Source organism: Rhinopithecus bieti, unplaced genomic scaffold (assembly GCF_001698545.2).
Source record: "Rhinopithecus bieti isolate Rb0 unplaced genomic scaffold, ASM169854v2 scaffold_28016, whole genome shotgun sequence".
Classification (NCBI taxonomy): Eukaryota; Metazoa; Chordata; class Mammalia; order Primates; family Cercopithecidae; genus Rhinopithecus; species Rhinopithecus bieti.
Window position 1 is genome coordinate 475,705 of NW_016813202.1, and position 25,165 is coordinate 500,869.

At 36.0% G+C, this 25,165-nt stretch overlaps 1 protein-coding gene across 1 annotated transcript in view; it reads left to right on the forward strand.

Moving 5' to 3' along the window:
- Positions 1–25,165, forward strand: part of CEP170 (centrosomal protein 170) — a 140,867-nt gene that overhangs the window by 53,602 nt on the left and 62,100 nt on the right. Inside the window, 6 exon segments of the mRNA XM_017847790.1 lie at positions 2,327–2,385; positions 2,482–2,644; positions 3,974–4,108; positions 12,420–12,896; positions 17,853–18,016; positions 18,203–18,496. Of these exon segments, the coding sequence (XP_017703279.1) occupies positions 2,327–2,385; positions 2,482–2,644; positions 3,974–4,108; positions 12,420–12,896; positions 17,853–18,016; positions 18,203–18,496 (1,292 nt within the window).

Here is a 25,165-nt window from a genome sequence, read left to right on the forward strand (position 1 = left end):
CCCGTTTGCTTAAAGCGCAGTATTGGGGTGGGAGACACCCGATGTTCCAGGTGTTGTGTGTCTCAGTTCCCCTGGCTAGGAAAAGGGATTCCTTTCCCCCTTGCGCTTCCCGGGTGAGGCGATGCCTCGCCCTGCTTCAGCTCTCGCTGGTCGGGCTGCAGCAGCTGACCAGCACCGATTGTCCAGCACTCCGTAGTGAGATGACCCCAGTACCTCAGTTGAAAATGCAGAAATCACCGGTTTTCTGTGTCGCTCACGCTGGGAGTTGGAGACTGGAGCTGTTCCTATTCGGCCATCTTGCTCCGCCCCCGGGTTTTTCTTGTAATAGCTTAATCACATTTTTTGTCTTTTTTTTTTTTTTTTTTTTTGAGAGGGAGTCTCGCTCTGTCCTGGCCCAGGCTGGAGCACAGTGGCCGGATGTCAGCTCACTGCAAGCTCCGCCTCTTGGGTTTAAGCCATTCTCCTGCCTCAGCCTCCTGAGTAGCTGGGACTACAGATGGCTGCCACCTTGCCCGGCTAGTTTTTTTTGTATTTTTTAGTAGAGACGGGGTTTCACTGTGTTAGCCGGGACGGTCTCAATCTCTTAACCTCGTGATCCGCTCGTCCTGGCCTCCCAAAGTGCTGGGATTACAGGCTTGAGCCACCACGCCTGGCCTACATTTTTTGTCTTTTTAAAGAAATTTCAATAGCTTTAGGGGTACAAGTGAGGTTTTGGATACATGGATGAATTGTACAGTGGTGAAGTCTGGGATTTTAGTGCACCTGCCACCTGAGTAGTATACATTGTACCTCAACAGGTAGTTTTTCATCCCTCATCCCCCTTCCGACTTCCCCACTTCTGATTATCCAATGTCCATTATACCACTCTATATGCCTTTGTGTACCCATAGCTTAGGTCCCACTTGGAAGTGAGGACATGTGGTATTTGGGTTTTTGATTCCTGAGTTACTTTACTTAGAATAATAGCCTTCAGTTCCATACAAGTTGCTGCAAAAGACACTATTTCATTCTTTTTTATGGCTGAGTAGTATTCCATGGTATATATATACCACATTTTCTTAATCCACTTATCAGTTGGTGGGCATTTAGATTGATTGCATATGTTTGCAATTTAGACATTATCTTTTATTAAATATACTTAGTTATGAGATGTGTATTTCCATATGTACCAGCAAATATATACCAGTGTATGAATGTGACAAAAAGGAAAATTTTAATATTTCAAGGCTATAGGAAAAAGCAATATAGATGAATAGGAGAGCCCTGGCCTGGGATTCGGTTGACTAGACTCTTGTTTTGGTTTCTGTCCGTCCGCTGCCCAAGTTCTTTATTTATGAAATGGAAGGATTAATGGAATTGAACAGAATATTTCCCAAAACTCTTTATATTTACAATTCTGAATTTTTATTATTTTAACAAGTAGAAACCTAGAGTAAATACTCACAAGTTTCCTACTTCCCTTATGCTTGGGAAGTCATCTTTTTCTCCCCAAGTAGTCGTGATAGTTACAGCTTTCTACCCTTGAAGTCATAAGTGCTCAGAACTGGTAAAGAATAGAATTTAGTACATGGTTATAAAAGTCCTTTCATTACGGAGTTAAGTAATGATGGGAAATGTGACCTCTACTCTTTAGTGAATAGATCTTTTTAATATACAGAGGCATTGTTCTTTTTGGCTTAATAATGAAGGCATTCATGATATCTAACACTTGGTTCTAATCTAATCTTGGTATAGAATCCATTGTTTGATAATGTAATATGACCTTGATTGCAGTTCATGGGGAACAGTCATGGCTGTGGTCACTGTAAGGACCCTAATTATAGCATTTCTTTTGTACTTGCAAAGTGAACTATATTTTTATCAATGCTTATGAAGTTTGAGTAATCAAATTCTTTTAGGAATTGCTGTTGATTAATCATCGATGAGGTATTTCCTTACATTTTTGTGATTAGCTATCAATATAATTTGATGCATGTTTTCTTATATATATGTTTTCATGTAATTTTCTTCATTGTAGTTATCTCATATTATTGTTAGTGAAAATTGAAAACGTCTCTGTGCTCTGATAAATTACCCAGTTGTTTGCTTCTTGAGGGCCACCTTTACTTAAAATTAGAAAACTTGCTGGATCTTAAGGTTTTTAGTATTTTAAAATGAAAATGTTTATATTTGTGAGCATATTTTAAGATTTAACTATTCAGGGGAAATATAATAATTCTGCTGTAATTGCCTGTTGAAATAGAACAATTTCCAAATTATATTTGATGCTCATTTTTAGCTCAATTACAAGAAATTTGAGCTTATATTCTTCCTTAGCCCCGTTTACATACAAATCTTTTCACTGTAGTACAAGGAGAAATGAGGGTCCCCGAAGAAGCTCTTAAGGTAACAGTTTTTACTTAACTTCTTTTGCAAGTCTACTATTGACTATGGTTGATTTTACTTCTTGATGTTTCACTTCCATTTTTAAATGTTTTATAGCATGAGAAGTTTACCATTCAGCTTCAGTTGTCCCAAAAATCTTCAGAATCAGAATTATCCAAATCTGCAAGTGCCAAAAGCATAGATTCAAAGGGAGCAGACGCTGCTAGTGAAGTGCAGCACAAAGCTACTGAAGCACTGAAATCTGAGGAGAAAGCCATGGGTAAGCTGGCCTCTCTCTAAAGACCGTCTTTATACTTGATCTTGAAGACACTGCATGCTTTGTTCTCAGAAAGTTGGCCATGTCCATATAAAAATAATGTATAATAGTGATAATTTCAGAGTGTGTTTTAATGCTGCCAGTGCTTTCATTAGGAAACATTATAAAACACATAATTATATATGGCAGTTGTATATAGGTGTGCTTAGTATGTTTAAATGTTTAAGGGAAGTAAATATAGTCATCCTCCAGCATCCATGGGGACTGGTTTCAGGACTCCCATGAATACCAGAATTCATGATACTGAAGTTCCTTATGTAACATGGCATAGTATTTGCACATAAGTTATGCACGTCTCCTCCTGAAAACTTTAAATCATCTCTAGATCACTTTAATACCTAATACAATACATACACATCACTTCATTTGTGTAGTAGTACTCGGCATAAGGCAAATTTAAGTCTTGCATTTTGGAACTTAGTGGAATTTTTCCCCCAAAGCATTTTTCATCTGCAGCTAATTGAACCCATGGATGCAGAATACCTACAGATTCAGAGGGTTAACTGTGTAGTTTAACTGTGTAGTTTACCTTACAATATTTTATTATTTCATGTTTGTCTACATTTTCTTCTGCAGCATAACAACAAAATGAATTAAAAGGAAATTTTAAAATCAAATGTAGCTGTATCATCATATAATTTATAATTCTCGGAATGTTATAAAATGCCTCACATAAATAATCCCATTCAAACAGAAACAAGTTTTTAAATGGATAGGCATTACTACATTTGCTCAAACAAAAATATGTTAGTTGTGTTAAGAACAGTTTGTGTGCCCTTGGGCTTGAAAAAAATTAGAAAATGGGTGCTCATGCCAACATTTACTTTAGCTTTGTCTTTTACATTTAACCTTAATGAGCCATTTCTGATCAGACTGGTTTTGTTCTTCCCTAGTTAATTATTGCCTAGTTTCAACAGACTTGTTCTTCTGAGGTCACTGTCTGTCTAAATTCAAGTAAAATGCCATTTGTTACAAGTGGTTCAGTTATATACCAAACAACTCATAACACTTGAAGAAAAAGCTACTGGGATATGTAGCACGTTGTTTGACTTAGATACCACCCAGTGGAAATAGTATTTATTTAGTTATGTCCAACATTGGATAAGATCTTATCACAAATACAAAGCTATTCAGCATAGATTACATTTTAGCTATCAAGACTGTACTTTGCTTTTTAATGTAAGTAATCAACCAGGCAGTTCTAGCATTCTGCGAAAGCGTATTTTTTTCTGTTTCATCTGCTCTAGACAGATTTTTCCCACCTCTTTCCAGATATTTCTGCCATGCCCCGTGGTACTCCATTATATGGGCAACCGTCATGGTGGGGGGATGATGAGGTGGATGAAAAAAGAGCTTTCAAGACAAATGGCAAACCTGAAGAAAAAAATCATGAAGCCGGAACGTCAGGTAAAAATCTCAATCACTGTGACATTAAATGGATATTTTGGGAAGCATCTGTAATCTAAGCAAACAGCTGTCTACCATGAAAAGAGATACTCTAGTATTCTGTAATTTGATGTTTTTTAATTGATGAATGTTTTAATGGCCTTGTTATTTTAATGTAAAATTTAAAATGATGAGTGATTATAAGTATTAATTTTAATATCTTTATAAAGCACCTTTAAAATATTTTTTACAGTTGAAAGGAGATGTTAAGATTTGGAAAGCAGATTAATGATGTAACTAGGCATTTTAAGTATATAAAAATAATTATTAAAATATATCAATTAGACCAAAATAGTAGGCTCTAATTTTGTGTTTTATTAGATCCCCAGCATATAATCATATTTTTTAAATAAATTAGTTAATTTATNAATGTAAAATTTAAAATGATGAGTGATTATAAGTATTAATTTTAATATCTTTATAAAGCACCTTTAAAATATTTTTTACAGTTGAAAGGAGATGTTAAGATTTGGAAAGCAGATTAATGATGTAACTAGGCATTTTAAGTATATAAAATAATTATTAAAATATATCAATTAGACCAAAATAGTAGGCTCTAATTTTGTGTTTTATTAGATCCCCAGCATATAATCATATTTTTTAAATAAATTAGTTAATTTATTCTTTGATATGGGATCGCACTGTGTTGCCCAGGCTAGTCTTGAACTCCTGGACTCAAGCCATCTTCCCACCTCAGCCTCCCGAGGAGCTGAGATTATGGCACACACCATTTCATGTCCAGCTTAATCATATTTTTAAATGAGCAATTTCTACTTTGTTCAGAAATGTGATATGAAATTACAAATTCTTCAAAACTTCAGTGTGCTCGTTGTGATGAGAAATGGCAGCAACAGGATTAGTTGAGTATGGCAGCCAGAATGAAAAAATAGTTCTGGGTCAGATTCTCAGAGTAATAGTCAAGTAACATATTTTTGATATTTCTGATATTGTTAATGGAGTGGTTCAGTCCATAAACCAGAAAATCAAGACTTCCAGGAAATAAATGGAGGTGTCAGTTGCCACATAAGGACCTTGCAAAGACATGAGAACAGAAAGATGGAGCAGCCAGTTTTTGAGATAACAGCAGATAAGGATCCAGAACTGGAGGAGTTAAGTACAGGCACCTGGGCTCAGTATGGAAGACCAAGTCTGGCTCTGAAACAAGGATAAATTTCATGAGAACTCTTCTCAATTTTCTACTTTTCACCCTAATTCTACAAGATAAATAGGACATTTTTCTTAGCTGGAGAATAAGAACATTGGTTCTTTAGGTATGCTCTAATGGATACAAGTCTAAGAAAGCAAGCATTATCAACTTGATCTTACGGTGCCCAAGGCTGAGTTTGTCAACTTTGCAAATAAATTCCCATCCCAGCTTTATTTGTTTCTGTCACCAGCAGTTTTCATCATGCCCATGCGCAGAAACAGTATTACTTTGCACGCTTTCAGATGTAAATAACAAATGCTGCCTGAGACAAGCAGGAAAGAAATTTCCTGGCTCACATAACTCAACCCCATCAGGGTTGTTTACTTCAGCATCTCAGCAATGTCGTCATCAGCTAGCTAGCTTCTCTCTGCCTCTCAGTCTTGCTCTTCATAGTGGTTGCCGACTGAGGAGTTTACCCTCACTCTCATAGGCTGCCTGCCAGTAGCAGCAAGGGGTACATGCTACTTTGATCACATCCAACCGAAAAGCGAAAATGTTACTTCTAGAAGACCTTCCAGAATTTGGAAGAAGAACTTTGCCAAAAGTTCTGAACATCTCTCTCATCTCATTGACCTCTCACAGCTTCAGGAGAGGGTCACCTGCTTATTTCTGAACCAGTCCCTGGCAAGGCAAGTTAGATTATCTTTAAACCAGTCTTGCTCGCCTTGAAGCTGTGTGTGGTGTTAGCTTTCCCCCAAGCCACATGATCTGTGTCGGGAAAGAGTGGATACCAGAGACTTTTGGAGTCCTTTGAGGAGGAAAGAACAGGGAAAGGATATTGAAAGAAAACCAAGGATGTCTGCTTTATTTGTAAATTTTGTGTGTTCCCTTCCCTTCACCTTGTTTGTATAATCCTTAGGTCTGTAGGTCTGTTGCTTTCCCCACACTGCTCCCCAACCTGAGTCATGATTGGGCTACCAACCTCCTGGTTTCAACCCTCCTGCGGTTTATTTTGTATAATACATTTAAACTGATCTTTATTTTCTTTGCTTAAGAAACTACAATGACTGTCTTTTGCCTGCCACATAGATTTTAAACTAAGTTTTCTATGTCAAAGTTTTTTAATTTTGTCCCAATTTCCATGGTCGCTTTACCAGTTGTTTGAGTGTTTATGTCCCATTACCAGTTGTTTGAGTGTTCTCTCCCAGTGCATCCCCCATAAATTATGCCAATTCCTGCCTGCTCTTTTCCCACAAACATAAATACACACATACATTAGATGATAAAGAGATACATTCTAAATGATGTCTGTATATTTATCATCAATACTTTACAGTTTCATTCAGTATGTTGTATGCATGCCTCCTCCCCACAACTAAACTATACATGTCTTATTCAGGTACCACATAATATACTATCATTGTGCCCTAGAGCCACCTATTACTGAGAGGGGGAAAGATTTACCAGTTAGGTGATTAAGAAAACATAGCTGAATATAATTATCACCAAACTCTGAAAATCACTAATTTTTATCTTGCCATTAAAATTTTAGCCCTCCCCTGTCACACACAAAACAGCTTTTGAAATCTGAAGCACATAACTTCTAACATACAATGAAGTGTATATGTAATCTTTGTACAGAAGGCATAACCATGATTTACAGTAATAGCTAACACTGCAGTAGTGTTTACTTTATCCAGACATTCTTCTAAGTGCTTTGTATGCATTTAATTATTTAATCATCACAGGAGTACTTAAAGGTGTAGTTACTGTGATTTTGTAGATAAAGAAACTAAGGCATACTGAAATTAATTTACTTGTCAGAGTCACCCAACTACAAATAATGGAGCTGGGATTTGAACTTAGATTGCCTGACTCCAGAGTCCATGCTCTTAAGCAGAAGAAGTTTTAATATTTCAGCCATCATTACTCATGTAAACACAATCACTCTAAAAGCATATACTTCATAGGGTACAGATACTTAAACAAACACTCCAAAATCAAACAGCTATAAAAATTGATCCCTCGTAGCTCAGCATAATAAAATAAATTTCAAATGTGAGGCATCCAGCAGTACTTTCATCTATAAGAATGTAACTGAATTCTCAGCTTGTGTGCTCTTTCTGCTAGATGAACAAAAGCTGTCTCATAATCTTGGCATTCTTTTTGAGTAATAATTCAGTGATTTATGTCTTGTGTCAAATTCCTTAAAGTGCGCTGTCTGATTAGTAATAGCCTTAAGAGACTCTCACTTGCTTTCTTATGTTAGTATGAGGATATTACTGTTCCAGGTTTATCATTTGCAGCTTTTTAAAATATAGGATGAGGGAAATAGATTACTGTCTTGAAAGAATTTATGAAGCCAGCAGAAATTGTAGAATCGGATTTGAAATGTATATCAAGTGTTCTTTAATTTGATCATTTTGAAATTAAGGTATTTTTAAAAATTTAAACGTTCTTTTTTAAGTTTCAAATTGTGGAGTATACGTGATTAGTTTCATAATTTACCCTGTAAGCGTACTCTTGGTGAAAGCAAAAAGTGATTTGCTTCTTAGTTATTAATTTTTAGAGTTACATTCCAGAAAGTATAATAGCGTGTTTGCTACCTAGTAATTTTTAACGTGCCTCTCTGTAGGTTCATATATATCCAGAAACTCCTGAAGACTTGCCATATAGTTTAAAAAGCCCTGGTTTAAGCACATATTTACTTTAGAGCAATTTCGTTCTCAGAAATGGTGTGACTATTTTTAATCGTATTAAGACAGAAAATTTGTCCTCAATTTATTTACAGCTATGCTTTTCTACTTCCTAACTTGGTCTCAACAATTGATTTAGGTTATAATTAAAGGCCTTTGACTGTTGCACACATTTTGAAATGGCATGTGCAACTGGACATCGTAGATTTTTGGCTCTCTTATATTGAGTTTTAATCCAGTGAAACTAAATTTGGAAATTTTCAAGTCGTAGCTCCTTTTAAGCAAAAGGAGCTTCTCAAGTCTTCTGAATTTGACATACTTGAACAGACTAGGTTGGATGGATGTCTTAAGCAGAATGAGCTGTTATAATTATAGTCCTTGTCATCTCAAATAAGTGTAATATTTCATTGAATTTAGTACAGAAGAATGAAAAGAACATTTATTCTGGATGAAGTATAAGTATCCCTTATAATACATTGTGTTAAGGTAACACAGTCATAAAGTACCTTAAGAACATAAGCAGATTATCACCAATTGCTTTTCTGATGTAGATATATGGAATTAATTACAGCATAGTCATTAAATAATTTTTTAAATGTAGTAATTGAGATTAATAATATAATATTAGTCTAAACAAGTGTTTACTATATTATTTAGTTTAATTTGGTATAACAAAATGAGTTTTGAAGATAGATGAATGTTAAATTTCTAAATTCCAGAATATGTTCTGTTAGTGTTCTGAGGGAGGAAAGGTGTTTTATTTTTCTGTGTTGATTAGAAGACTCCTCATAGTTTTTCTATTAGGTACTTCTCAAGGGTAGTTGGACCACACTTCATCTGTTTTTATCATCTTTAGGGAAATGAGTCCTTCCACATAATGAATTTTCCAGATAATTGAACTTTACTTTTACAGTTGATAGTTTTTTTTAAAGTTTAACCATTTCCTAAGTTTCTATTAAATTCATTACCCATATTACCACCTTCTTAAGTGAGAAGGTTCAGTATAATTTAAAACTTTTTCTTATGACTCAGAATCATCATTAATCATCAATATCAGTATCACTATTATTATTCATATATATCAAGAGCAATATCAATATTGATATCAATAATCAATTATATTAGTAATATAATAATACTGACATTGCCTTACAATAATGTCCTCAGGAGACAGTATGTAAGACTGTTTGCCCTATATACTGAATGGTACTGGACTACCATGTTTTTGGGGCCATTTGTCTGCTCTTGTTTTTCATCTTATCTCCACCACTTGGTGCAGTCTGTCTGTCCTTAATCCTCACTTTTGTACCCTGCCCAAGATTTGCTACATGTGATCTGAGTAAATAGTAAAAATCTCTCAGTGAAGATCTTAACTGTTAGTAAAGTTTATGAATACTTAAGGATAGACATTGTCATATCTGTCTTGGGTTTTTTAAAGTTAGATTTTGGTATTAGCTTTTTGTCTTCCTGATTCTCAGCTGTTTTTGAAGGTTGAGGGAGAAGCATTTATTTGCATACCTGCTTTGTTCTGGGTAGCTTACATGATCTCACTTAATACTCATCTCACTAAATCTTCACAACAATCTTATGGGAAGATACTGTTTTCTCACTTTATGATGAGGAAAATGAGGATCACAGACTGATTAAAGATTTATCTGATTTCAGATCTTGTCTGGGCTTTGCACGAAACCAGGCTGCCTGGTTATGATCATCAGATCATAACATGCTGCCTTTCCGCTCTGTTGTGCTACTTGACATGGTTAGGTACTTGATTTCCAGATGAATTAGTTATTAACTTGTATAAGTCTCAAGTTTCTAGCTTTGAGTAAATGCGAGTGTGAAGTAGTACTAACTTGGGAATGGTAACCTCCAAAACAGTGCAGTGCAGTTGTTGATCTCAGCTGTCTTAATGCATGAAACATGTTGAAACATGTCAATATTAGCATGTGAACTTTTTTTGCAAGGGAGGAAAATTGAGATAATATTCCTTTGAATCATGAGCAACAAGTGGTTGATAAGTGCTATATCCCTGGCCAGCTTTTTTGTGTTACTTGCTTCATAGATGAGCCACATCAATTTTATTTGGCTCTCTGTGTAGTAGATCAGTTTGATTTGGCTCTCTGTGTAGTGGGTCAGTTTGACTTGGCTCTCTGTGTGGTGGTATTAGAAACTACCATCTTGACATTGTTCTGTCACCTGAAGGATGAGCAAAGCAAAAACAAACTATATGTATATATCTGTATGGGGGGAGGGAGAGAGGACAGGTTTATGAACAAGTTGTACTGTGTGGACTTGATCAAGTACAGTACATTGTACATAGTAAAAAAAAAAATCACTGTCTGAAAAAATAGAAAATAACATTAATGAACTGTTAATATATGAGGAGTAGTTAATATTTTATTCTAATGGAAATTTTAACTAACATGACTTCAGAGTAAACACTCAAAAAGTCCAGCTGAACATTTTATTTTAAGAAAAGATAAATTAACCCTTTATTTAATCAAACTTTTTTAAAACTGTAGGTCATGTCATATAAATGTATGATTATTTCTCTGATAATGTAGAGTTTTTCCAATACTATTCTTTCGTGTTCAGTGATAGGAAAACTGAGTAGATTTTAAAAGGGATAATTTTTTACAGTGAAAATTATAATATATTTTTTCATATTACATGTTCTCCTTGTCTTCTGTTTAGATTTTTTTGACACTTTATTCTTATTATATTTATTGTGAAAATGGAGTTTGTTGTCTTCAGTACCCTGCCCCACACATTTGATTACCAAAGGGATGTTACTATATCATTCTTCTGTAACCTAAGCGCAGTCAGGTTTTTTATTATTTCATCTTCAGACTGCTGTCGAGAAACCAATTATAGTACCTGACAGATCCCACTAAAATGTAATCTTTGGAAAGATGTTTCAAAAGATCAGATGCTTCACTTAATTAGAAAATGTTTGGAAACAACCTAGTCTCCCTGTATTGCCTTGTTTTCCTAATAAATTGTCTGTAAATGATTTTTCCATTAATCTGTTTAAAAGCAGAGTTTATTTTCGAGCTTTAGGGAAATATATCTCATTTGAACTTGCTCTTCATCTTGATAATGGACATGCTTTGCTGCTTCAACAACAGGACGATATCGTCTTTAATTTTTTTTTTTTTTTGAGACGGAGTTTCTCTCTGTCGCCCAGGCTGGAGTGCAGTGGCCGGATCTCAGCTCACTGCAAGCTCTGCCTCCCGGGTTCCCACCATTCTCCTGCCTCAGCCTCCCGAGTAGCTGGGACTACAGGCGCCCACCACCTCGCCCAGCTAGTTTTTTGTATTTTTTTGGTAGAGACGGGGTTTCACCGTGTTAACCAAGATGGTCTCGGTCTCCTGACCTCGTGATCCGCCCGTCTCGGCTTCCCCAAGTGCTGGGATTACAGGCTTGAGCCTTCTTTTGCATTTGCACTACCTAATAACATGCCAAAAACATTTTAGTTGTCATTTTCATTTATTCATAAATGCATTTTATTCATGTATTTCATTCATAAATGCATCTGTTTTTAGACTGTTGTATTAGACTCTGAGGCGATAGAAGAGTAATGATAGTGTTCCTGAGTTGCTTGCTCCTTCTGCCAACTAATGTTAATCTGAGGTTTACAATTCAGCCTTCCTCCAAGAATTTTTGACACTTTTGCATATTCTGCTGTAGAGAAAAGTAAACTGATTTTCTTCCAGAGTCATTGTCTGGAAACTGAATTTCCCATTTTAACCTTATTTCTTTCACACTGCTGCTTGGATTGCAAACCGCATGTTTTAGTCTTTATAAAAAGTTTATATCTTCTTGCAAGGATCGCACTTCAGCAATATCTTTGTCATTCTGAAAGTAATGTTTCTGAATGTAGTGGTGAAGAATGGTAAGTGGAATCATTACTTCCAGAAGATCACTTACATATTTACTTCAATGTTTGTATTCTCATTTGAGCACCTGTTCTCCTTTGGAGCACTACATGTGTTCATATATGTTTCAGATATCTCATCTTGGTGACTTGAGAAGGAAGTTCATGGTTTTTCTGTCACTTTTTATATATACATTGAACATGCATCTCCATCTGCATTTTATTTTAATTCTTTTGGACCTTAATGAATTCTAGATCCAAGCTGGAAAAAATATGGACTTAGCCATTCAAGATCCATTTCTTACCTGCTTTGCTCTCATTTGCCATTGCTGCTGCTTATCTTGCATCCCCTGTTGGTAATCAAATAGCATGTTTATAATCAAGATTCTTTTTTCTCTGTGACATTTGTTCTGTGATATAAATGCCATTGGTTTTGCATCCAGACTGTGATCTGCCTTCTGGTTCTCACGGAGTAGTACACATGGCCATTACCAGACTCCTTCAAGTGCCAGCAATCAAATATTTTGAATTTTCTCTTATTTTTCTCATTAGGGTGCAGCATAGATGTCAAGCAAGTTGAGGAACAATCTGCAGCTGCAAATGAAGAAGTACTTTTTCCTTTCTGTAGGGAACCAAGTTATTTTGAAATCCCTACAAAAGAATTCCAGCAACCATCACAAATAACAGAAAGCACTATTCATGAAATCCCAACAAAAGACACACCAAGTTCCCATATAACAGGTGCAGGGCATGCTTCATTTACCATTGAATTTGATGACAGTACCCCAGGGAAGGTAACTATTAGAGACCATGTGACAAAGTTTACTTCTGATCAGCGCCACAAGTCCAAGAAGTCTTCTCCTGGAACTCAAGACTTGCCAGGGATTCAAACAGGAATGATGGCACCCGAAAACAAAGTCGCTGACTGGCTAGCACAAAACAACCCTCCTCAAATGCTATGGGAAAGAACAGAAGAGGATTCTAAAAGCATTAAAAGTGATGTTCCGGTGTACTTGAAAAGGTTGAAAGGTAAAGTGATTTGATCATTCAGAACTTCCTATTTTATGATAAAGAAAATCCAGTCTTCAGTTACTATATTACTAGTAGATACTTACATGGTAGAAAACATTCTGCTTTTTTCAAAGGTTGTATTTAATTTTAAAACTCAACAGGAAGCCACACTACCCGTGTCCAACTTCCTCGCTCAAATTAGTCTTTCTTCATTTTCTTGACAAAACCAGATTGGTTTTATGAACTTCTATTTATGCCGAAAACATGTTTCTTTTCTTCTAGAAATACAAAATTTATTAAGTTCACCAGTAGAATTCCCTAGCAGATGAGTTCCATCATTTTCTTGATTTAAGGAAAAGCTATATTCAATTCTGTTCTCTATTATCATCAATACCTAGATTCTGAAAGACATTTTAAGTTGGTATGAGCCAAATGTTCCACTTGTATAATACAGTCACATCATTGATAGGAGTGCTTCAAAGTATTCTCAGTGGTTACTCATAAAACAAAGATTTTTGGTTTAGAAATATTTGGTAGGATCTATTAATTAAGTTTAAATTTTTTTTTAATATTAGGACTTTCTGAACATTAGTGTTGAATGTTCATTTTTGAAATAGTTATGTATACTTTGTTTGTACAGAACTTAGCCAAAATTAGTAAAATTTGATGTTTGTACATTGATGTATCAGCTGATCAGTTTTTTCTCATTGGTTTTGCCAATTAAGTTTATTTTAGAATTAATTGAATATAGATTTATGTTACTCTGTCTTACTTTTATTTAATAAGCTATTTATAAGGAAAATGATTTAGAGCAAATTGTGGTTACATGTGTATCTGAGCATTCCGTTACTACATTAGGAATTTTTGTACTCCTAACATTTCATCTAGTACTCGAGCACGGGATAGGTACTAATTTGAATAAGTAATGGGTGATTTCTCTGTCAATGACAAGACTGGCCCTGATTTAATCTGTATCTTATGTCCTGGCATTCTGATCAAGTAATGAAGAAATAGTGTTTGTATACTTATTTCTGATTTGCTTCTAAGACATTTCAGGACAGTGAGATGATGTGATTACCTAATTATTTGTTGGAGCCTATTACAATATTTAATTATAGTTATCAGCAGTTACCTGGCATATGTGTTTTTGAGACATGACTGTGTGACCTTTTACTTCTAGACAATACATAATTGAGACATTTTATTTATATTTATATAGGTTAACAGTCACAAATAAATAGGATGTTTATATGAAATGGATAAATAATATTGATATCCTAGTACAGTATAAGAGGTGGCTGAACCTTGAGAATTTAGAAATAACTTAAGACTTTTTAAAACCACTCTTAATAAACAAAACTGAGGTAAAATATCCTTTTAAAAGATAATCATTTTAAAAATATCTTTATTAAACCCATTTATATTGTAACTTATTTTAGTCATTATAACTTTTTTCTTTATTGGCTATTATTTTTAAGCCATTATTTTAAAACATTCTTTCCTCACAAGACCCATTTGTGGGCCTCATTCCAAATAGAAGGATTAATGTCCACATGTATACTGTATCTGTATTTTAATGATTAGATATTTTAAGCCCTTACTAGAAATTATGTAATCATATTACTGTTGTCCTTCAAAGTTGATTTATAGGTAGACATATATTCCAGTATGTGGCAGTGTGAGAACTCTTCTTTTAGATTTGCCTTCAGACCATTTTACAAGCCATTCAAGGTCGTGTTTTTGTGAATATAACTCATTTTTGATCCAAGATAGATTCATTTTACTTTTCTGGACATGTGTATAAATGACATGTGACTTTCTCCAAAAGTCAGAGCTTCCATCATTAGATAACAATTTTCCATGATTTAGGATATAAAAAAGTATATAGCCAGACTCTAAATAAATGTAATTATAGCAAATAATAAAAATTTTACAAAAATTAGATTTTCGGCAACTGTTTAGATCAAAGAATTGAAAGTAGGCAAAACAAAACTAAAACAACAACTTTGCTCCTACAAGAGTAAAGTGCAGGGGCTTTGGGACAGTGAGGAAAATAAAGCCCATACACTTTGGCCCTTTAGGAGAGTTGCCACTTCTTTTGGCCACACCACTAACTTGTTATAGCTAACCTACCCTAAAAATATTAAAAGGACTTCAACATACTTAGGCATAGCTAATGATAAGCAAAGGAAAGAGAAAGAACTTTTTTTTTTTTTTTTTTTTTTGGAGACGGAGTCTCGCTCTGTCGCCCAGGCCTGGAGTGCAGTGGCCCGATGCTTTCAGCTCACTACAAGCCCTCCGCCTCCCGGGTTCGCCGCCATTCTCCCTGCCTCAGGCTCCCGAGTAGCCTGGGACTAACAGGCCCGCCCACCTCCGACCAAGGCTAGTTTCTTGTATTTTTTAGTAGAGACGGGGTTTCACCGCGTGTTAGGCCAAGGATGGTCTCGATCTCCTGAACCTCGTGATCCCGCCTCTCGGCCTCACCAAAGTGCTGGGATTACAGGGCTTGAGGCCCATCCGCGCCCAGGCCGGTGAGGATTATTTCCTAGTGACCCGTTTTTATTGAGTAGAAACAGAAAATTTGCAGGCTGCGATGAGATGTTGACCTTGTATAAACAGCGGCAGAGAACAAATACAAGAGGGCATGGTAATTTTTCGGCAAAAAGGAAAATGACTAATTTATAAGAAAAGTTTTGAACTACAAGTTACAGGAAAGATATTTGAAAGGGCCTGACACCACTAAGTGCCAAATTTTATGTATTAGAATCAGAATTAAATTCTGTGAAGATGGTATTTTCATTAAGATTGTTCAGTATGTGCAGGATCTATTCTTTGTTCTTATGGTGCAGCGAATATTGGAGTTTAGTTATCTTCAGCTCTTAGAAACTGGATTCCTTGGCCGGGCGCGGTGGCTCAAGCCTGTAATCCCAGCACTTTGGGAGGCCGAGGCGGGCGGATCACGAGGTCAGGAGATTGAGACCATCCTGGCTAACACAGTGAAACCCCGTCTCTGCTAAAAAATGCAAAAATCTAGCCGGGCGAGGTGGCGGGCGCCTGTAGTCCCAGCTACTCGGGAGGCTGAGGCAGGAGAATGGCGGGAACCCGGGAGGCGGAGCTTGCAGTGAGCTGAGATCCGGCCACTGCACTCCAGCCTGGGCGACAGAGCGAGACTCCGTCTTAAAAAAAAAAAAAAGAAACTGGATTCCTTTTCAATAGAGCCAATACAACAATGAAATAGGTTGTAAAATCCAGTGTTTTTAATGAAGTCTATAATTGAACTAGTGAGTTTGTTTGGGCTTGCCCTTCATCTGCTGTTATTCCTAGCTTAATTACCTGAGGCAGGGATTTCATTAATTAATCCCATTTTTTCTTCTCAGATTACATTTTGAATAGTCAACAATTTGAAGAAAGATCTTCAGATTTGTTGTCATATATGATTTTTATAGTATTAATCACTATTACTTTGATAGACGTGATCTCCAAATCACCTTCCTTTAGATCTTACTCCCTTTGTTTCCCTTGCCTGTTACTTTTCCAATACGTGACCCTTTGCTGTGTGTTCTGCAGTTGTCTCTTCTGTGTCTTCTCATTCCTTTTATGCACCACATTTTTATAACTAGTGCTTCTGTGCTAAATCATTGGGACCAGTTAGTAATCCCTAAATTCATTAGGAACAACCTAGAAACATTAACACTCAACTTTTTCCCTAGACATAGGTTGTTTGCTTCTCCCACCCCCCAGGTCTTTCAAGTCTGATCATTATTTTGTTTGGAACCATATTATTCAGTGAGTGTTCACATTAAAATTTGTAGCCCAGGTAAATTTAAAAATCAGATTTAGTCCTGGAAGCATTAGAATGTATCTTGTTGACTAAATTCATTTATAGCTAAAGAAGCTTAAAATTAATTTAAGCTCTGATTTGTGATTCCATTTAAAACATGCATAGAATAACTCTTGATTTTCTAATAATTTTGTGCTATAATAATACAATATCATTTGATTATTTTTATCATATACTTATTATTTAGGTAATGAGAATTTTAAATCAGAAAAAAGTTAATTTTATGTCATCACATCCAAAACCTAACAGAACCATGAAGGCTATTTAGTGGCTTTTACTTGCTCTAAAATAGAACAACCTTTTTTAAAGAGGTGATCTTACAAAATTTAAATATATTCTAACCTGATATGCTTCATGGGGAAGATATCTGGTAATATTTAGCACCATGCTGTTTGCCCAGTGGGTCCTTAGGTCTAGGTGGAGATTTCATAGATGACCCTTTGCAAAGATAGACCTCTCAGCATGCTTTATTTAGCTCTTTGAAGCCACTGGAGTTTCTAATGCAAATGTAGTTTTCAAAAATTCTCATAACTGGAAAGATATTTGGAAAAAATTGTGCAATAATTATTGGGGACCACAAATTTGAATCTTTTTAATAAAAAGGAAAAAATATGCTGAGCTTCTGAAAGTATTGAACATCAGTGAAGCTTAAGATTCATCACATTTTTACGATACTTGTGTTCTCATTTCCTGTGTAACAGTAAGCATTTCGGTGACATTACCCTTTTTCTTGTCTTTTTTCATCTCTAATGCTAGAGTCAAATTTTTTATTGCTAAATGGTGTGTATAATTTGAAGGCAGAATTAATGTTTATTGATGTTAGGAATACAAATACCACAGAAATAGAGCATCGATTATCTATTAAGACATTGATGAAACATTATAAAGTTAAAATTTGCAGAAAGAAAGGCGATCCTATTCAGTCATTTATAAAGGACCTCATTGTTAGTTGATAAAATTTGAATGTAACCATTGCAATTGAGCAAGTTTGCAGAGCCTGTTACTGAAGAGAACATATGACTTTGGATTGAAAAGGAGGAGGGGAGCAAAACAAATAGCACTTTTGTATATGCTTCTAAATTTCTACATGGAATTTTTTCCTTCTCTATTGTGTGGTTTCTTTTTGTATCCAGGAAATAAACATGATGATGGTACGCAGAGTGATTCAGAGAACGCTGGGGCTCACAGGCGCTGTAGCAAACGTGCAACTCTTGAGGAACACTTAAGACGCCACCATTCAGAACACAAAAAGCTACAGAAGGTCCAGGCTACTGAAAAGCATCAAGACCAAGCTGTTGTAAGTCAAACTGCTTTTATGATTGCATTCTTTGATGAAGACAATCCCAGAAAAAGAAGGTCATATTCTTTTACTCAAAGTGCGGGAATCTTGTGTCAGGAAACTACATGTTCACCACCACATACAAAACTTGAGAAAGCAAAATCTCCAACAGCAGATGCCAAAGTGGTTTCTTTGTCTTTACAGACTAGCTCTGCGCATCACAGAGGGGGGCATGGTGTTCCACATGGGAAATTGTTAAAACAGAAATCAGAGGAGCCATCGGTGTCAATACCCTTCCTACAAACTGCATTGTTAAGAAGTTCAGGGAGTCTTGGGCACAGACCAAGCCAGGAGATGGATAAAATGTTAAAAAATCAAGCAACTTCTGCTACTTCTGAAAAGGATAATGATGATGACCAAAGTGACAAGGGTACTTATACCATTGAGTTAGAGAATCCCAACAGTGAGGAAGTGGAAGCAAGAAAAATGATTGACAAGGTAAATAACTGAAATTTGAGTGTGATCTTAGTCATTGTGTGGTGTATTTGACTGGTGGAAATTATTGGAGAGTCAGTGTGAGATGTTGTCATGCAGTCGGTGGTTTGTGAATTTTAGGGTTTTGTTAGGGAACTGCAAGACTAACAGTAAGACCAACATGCTTTGTGATTTTATTTGCTGATACTCTGCATTTGCCTGAGTTTCATACATAAAGCTCTGTACATTTAAAAGGTTTGGACCTTTTAAATTTGTGTACATTAAAGATAGGTTTTAAAAATATTATGCTTTGGACATTCTTGCTTTGCATTTATTTTAAAAATAAAAAGAAGCAACCAACCAACAAACATTGCTGTAACTCCGTTAACATAAATGTAGATATTAGCCAATGATAGTTAACCACAGATTTCCCGCCTACTGATTTCATGTTGGAAGCAGATGAAAATACATATTTTAGCTTTGTTCTTCATCTGTATTTTTTCTTAATTTATATTCACTGCTGTCATTGGTGATAGAAGTATATGAAAACAAAGTCAGTTGTTTATGATTTAGTTTACTGGTTTAGACAAGTATATGCCCAGTCATGATGGTTATCTACATTTCAAGTATGTTCTTTGATATTACTGGTTAGCATGTATAAGGATTGTTCCATGGTTTAAAAAGTAATTTTTCTCAGTTTTGCCAATGGTCATGAAAGGTTGACTTTAGAATCAGCTATCAAGGTAGTTGCAAAAGTCACTGCGGTTTTTGCCATCACTTTCAATGGCAGAAACCGCAGTGACTTTTGCACCAACCTGATATTACCTCTTGAAAAATAGCAGTATCCGTTTGGCTTAACATTAATCTTTTGTTTGAATTCTTGTTACTCAAATCTGCTCCATGGGTTAGCAGCATAAATATTACTTGGAAGCTTTTAGAAATGCAGTTTCTCAGGCCCATCCTATATATACCAAGTCAAAAATCTACATTAGAAATGAGATCTCCAGTTGACTAACCTGCACATTAACATTTGAGATGCACTTATGTAGATGATAAGTTTCTGGAATGGCCTCTCAGGGAGGAGGGCAAGATAAGATAACCCTTTGGGATGCAGGAAAAATATTAGAACTTATGTTTACTTTTATTTTCATATTTAAAATTTTTATTTTGGATTGTGTCCTATAATGTATAAAATCTCTTACTATACTGTAAAAGAGTATGTATAATTTCTAAGCATACATTTATTGTGGAGTACATGCCTAAAGTTTACCACTGGGCTGCTCAACTCTGAACTTTTGGAGACCCATTGTCTGGGAAATAGGTGAGCAATATTATAGTTGTTAATAAGAAAAGTATAGTGTTTAAGAAACATCTAATGTTTCTTAATGACTGATCATAATGGCTGATGTTTTCCCATTAAAAGATTATTTTGCAGTGAAGGATTATATATATAGATAGAGAGAGAGAGACAGAGAGAGAGCGTGCAATTTAAGAACATGAACACTTGTAAGCAGACAGATCTGGGATTAAATATAAACTTTGCATGTGGTAGTGTGTGCCCTTGGGTAAAGTAACCTCTTTAAGCCTCAATTTCTTTTATCTCTGAAACAGAAGAGATATCACTAGATTGTAAAAAGAATTCAATAAAACATAAAAGGCTTATCACAATACCTATCTTATTATATTACTTTATAAGTGTTACTTTATCATTACTGTTATTAGGATTTTCCACATTTGAATCTCTACATCAAGTATTAACAAATCCCAGAATGTTCTTTCAGCACTGGAAGAGTCAAATATAAAACCACAGGGGAAGTGACAGTGTGAGGGGCTAGCTTGACCAGGATAGCAGAAAGCCAAGAAAGAAGTCACTGTAAGCAAATGAAACTCTTCGGAAACTGCTGGATAGAGAGGGTGGCCACAAAACCTGGTTTACACCTGTTGCCTACAATTGTCATAAGCATCATTTTTTATTCTCAGAGTCCATTTTGACAGCAAATTATATGGTCTCACTATGGATAGAGAAACTCAAGGCTTTAGAGCAGGAGTCATTTAAAGGAGTAACGATAGTAGGTGCCCAGGTACATAGTTCAAAGACTTCTTAGTTTGTATAAACCAGAAAATGAAGCTGAGACCATATTGCTGGGAAGAACAAAGCTCACTACATTATCTTGTAACTACCAAAGAAAAAGAGCTAAGATTCCATTAGCTTGAATCCACATAAAGCTCAAAGCCAAATTCGGGCTAATTAAAGTCAGGCTCTGGGAAAACAAAAGCATAGAACCAGGAATCATATGTCTGAGTTAGATGAAGTAACCTGTGGGTATGAAGAAAACAAAGACCAACAATAGCCAGAAGGAAGGCAGAAAAAGTTCTTTGGGAGGATAGGAGTAGATACAGGCATCAGATCAAATTGCTTGGATGAGTGTTGTCATCCAGTTTCTCCATTTTGAAGTCTGGGTGTGTGGGATGGAAGTTGGGGCCATCAGCTGTTATTTGTCTGAATGTAAATATTCTTTTGTCCTGGAAACGTTCATGTGATCTAACTCCTCTTTTTCACGTCATCATTTGAGATGTGTTCTATTTCATTGATTTGTTTATTTAGCAACTTTAATTCAACATTAACTATGTGCCAGGCTTTGTGTCTAGGAGAGGGTGATTCATAATGAAAAGACTGAGCTCTTTCCCTCATGAAATGGCTGTGTACTGGAATAGATAAACACAGACGAAAACCAAGACTTTAAAAATAAAGTTGTTGGAGGAAAGCTACCAGCAGCTTCCAAGAGGAGATCTCAGGTCTTCCTCAGAGAACATTCCTTCCTCAGAGAAGTCTTTAGTCATCTAGTGAAAAAAAAAAAAAAGTAGCCACTGTCATCCACGTGTTTCATTTTAATCATAAGCTTTATTACTGCTTCACTAATTCACTGTTTATTCATTTGCCTCCCCACTCCCATTGGAGAGAGACACAAACAAATGTAAACTCCATCACTGTAGGAACCTAGTGCCAGCATATAAAATGTCCTCAATAAATATTGCCAACTGAGCTAGTGGTGAAACATACGTAATTAATCCCATAACAGGCATACTAGGTAGAGTTTTCCGGAAACATGGAACAGCCTATTCGAAAGCACAGGAGCACACATGACTTGTTCAGAGGACCAAGTTACTTTTGAAGAGACGAGATTGGACTTGCTATTGAAGTTCCTTACATACCATACTAAGGACTTTAATGCCGAAGGCAGTGGGGAACCATTGAAAACATTTAAGTAGGGCAATGATATGGTCAAGTCACTGTCAGAAATGTGGAGTATGGATTGAACACTGGAAATGCCAGAAGCACAGAAGGCAATCTAAAAGCTGCTGTCATGTCCAGTAGTCAATCAGCTACTGTCTAGATCTTAGGTAAGAGGTCTGGGCTAAAAATAGCCCAGATCTTGGAATCTGAGAATTATTAGACAATAGAGGGCAGCTGTCTTAGTATGTTTTGTGTTACTATATCTGAGACTGGGTAGCTTATAAAGAAAAGAGGTTTACTTAGCTCACAATTCTGTAGGCTGGGAAATTCTAGAGCATAGCTGCACATATGGCTGGCTTATGTTAAGGGCTACATGCTGGGTCAAAACATGGTAGAGAAAGTCAGAGAGGAAGTGGACATACGCAAAAAGGCAAAACAAGAGGGGCTGCCTCACTTTATAACAGTCTACTATGAAGGGAACAAATCCATTCGCATGAGAACAGGAACTCAAAAGACAGCATTAATATGTTCTTGAGAGATCTGCCTCTTTGACACAAACACCTCCCACTAGGCCTCACCTCCAAACACTGTCACACTTTCAGTTAAACTTCTACATGAGTTTTGGCAGGGACAAACCACATCCAAACCATAGCAGTAATTGAATCCAAATAAGAGATGAGATCAATCAGAGAAAATGTGTAGGGTGAGAGGAACTAAAGTGTGAGAATCTCAGCAACACCAACATTGATGGACAAAGGAGAAAAGTGAACAAAGGAAACTGGAAAGTATCAAACAGGAATAAGAGAAAACCAAAGGAATATGTAGCACCTTGGAATCAAAAGCAGAGTGAAGAGAAGCCAGTAAGCAGCAGTATCACATGATACAATGATGTTAACTATGATGAGCACAGAATATGCCTTTTCAGTTTTTCTCCAAAATACATTGTCATTCTTGGTCTAAAGAAGATGAACAAACCGTGTATTTGCATCTTACCCTGGGAAGAGTTGCGTTACATTAAAATAGGATTTCTTTAAAGAGATGACCAAGTTAAACTGCTGTCTCCTTATTTTTCTGTGCTGGTAGTAGTTAAAAGATAGTGAGCTACCCCCTTTTTCTGTCGCCAGGTTATGAGATTACAGCATTTGGGTTTGTATTTTGGGGCTGTCTCTGTCAATAGATTACCTTATTTTATGCATGTCATCAAATTCACCTTTAAAATGTTAACACAAATACCTGATATTGATAAAGACCTCTTAAATTTTACATCTAAGTTTACATGGAAATACACTATAAGAAAGTGCTGTTGACTGCCTAAAGGCATTTATCTCTCATAGTAGTAATATCTCTCCCAACCCTCTCTCCTTTGGCCTCTCTGATAACTACCTTCCCATCACAGTAGCAGTTTCTTCTCTCCACTCTTCCATCAAAAGAGATAACCACTGAGGCAAGAGGAGGACCTTGTCAGGGTTACTTCCTAGCCTCCTAAGCTAAATAGGAGAAACTTGCAGTAAGAACAGAAAGCTAAACGTTAAATGAACAAGAAAAAATCTTGATCATTGTGGAGGGCTTGAGGAACTATCCTCCTAAAAGAAATACTTCTTCTCATAAATTTCATACCATAGACAACTCTGCCAGATACTTTTCTTGCCCTGAGTTTTGATTCTTGTTCATTGTGTCAATATATCTCCCCCACAAAGCCTCTTATTAGCATCTTTTCTTCCCTCATAGGGCCTGGTCACTGCTGGTTCTATAGGCAACAGTTGGTAGGGAAGAATCTAGAGCCAGGAGACCTGTAACAAAACTAGAAACTCGGGAGGAAGAACATTTACAGAAGTGAGTCAAGCAGCTCAAGAAAGTCGGTGCTGAGGACCTGGACCCTGGGAAAATATTCCAAACCCTGAAAGTCACAGCAAGATTTAAGATGAGATCCAAGTAAGAGCCAGGGAAATGATGATAAACTAGAATCAAAATCTATGTAGACAGTGCTACATAGAACTCAGAGGAAGGCAGGATGTCCAAAGTCCACTCAAATAGAAAATTAGATGTGCATGGGAACTCAAGGAGTAGAAGATCAAATAAGAGCCTTGGACAATAGGAGAGGACTTTGATAAAAGAGTCAGCATTTTTATTTTTGACTGAGCAATTTTTTCTATATTGAGAGCTTTTCCTTTTTAATTTCTACCAAGAGAGTTTACTTTTGGTTTCTCTGATCAATTCTCCTCAACCCTTCTTCACCTCTGCCGCCTCCTTCCTAGGTATAAGAAACCCTCTCCTGCGATGTTAATTTCCAAAGCTTCACGAGGGAACCCTCACCTTTTATTCAGTCACAGGCCTAACATGATAGGTTTGCCCTCATTTTCCTTTCTCTCTTATTGTATAAAATTCTATCTGTTTTCCTCTTTGAGGAACTTTCCACTTACTGTGCCCTCAATCTAATAAATTCTTCCTTGTGTTTTTGGCATGCCTAGCTTCTCATAATTCATTTTATTTATTCCTTCCATCTTTTTATTGTGGAAAATATATATAACATAAAATTTATCATCTTAACAATTTTTAAGTGTAGAGTTCAGTGTTATTAAATACATTTATGATGTTGCACAACCATCACCACCATCCATCTCTGTAATTTTTTGTCTTGTAAAATGGAAACTCTGTACTCATCTCATAATTCACTTTGAAGTGGCTTTTACTCACCACTCCATTTAAAGTAGCTCCATCATTCACTTCTTATATCTCTCCATCAGATGACCATGTTCTGTTTTCTTTATAGAACTCACTTCCATCTGGTTTATTTTCTGTTTGTCCACTGTAAGATGATGTTATTTGTCTTGTTCACATCTGTATCCTTTGTGTCTAGAACAGTGTCTGGCATGTAATAGACACTCAATAAATATCTTTTGAATGTGAATGAATGAGAAAGAAAAATTTGTGACCTGCTTTTACATTTGTTAGCATTTGTATATGATTCATTGTATATTGGCTAATGTATTTCAATGAACTTATAGATTGATTAAGTCCAACCAGGCCCCACAAAGAAATTTTCTGCATTTTATATTCTGAAACTAGTTTATATCTTGATTCCAAAATAACTTGTTAAAATACATAGTTTAAAACCTTCTATGTATTATAAACTTAGCTTTGTAATATTAAGTATGAAAGCTGCAAAGATAGATGGATGAATAGATAGATAGATAGATAGATAGATAGTCTTAGAAGAAAAATGTATAAATTTTGGGGAGATGCTGTGATAAAAAGACTAGACTTACCTTTGAGTTCCTAGCAATACCTACCTGGCAGCTTCTAGCTGGAAAATCTGCTTGGCAAGGAAAGGGAAATATGATTATTGATGAACAGCCAGCTTGTAGAGACTATCAGAGGAAATGCATGACAAGGGAATGAACCATAAAGAGCAGAGAAATTGGACATTTTAATTTTAGAGGCGTTAGATGAGATCTAAG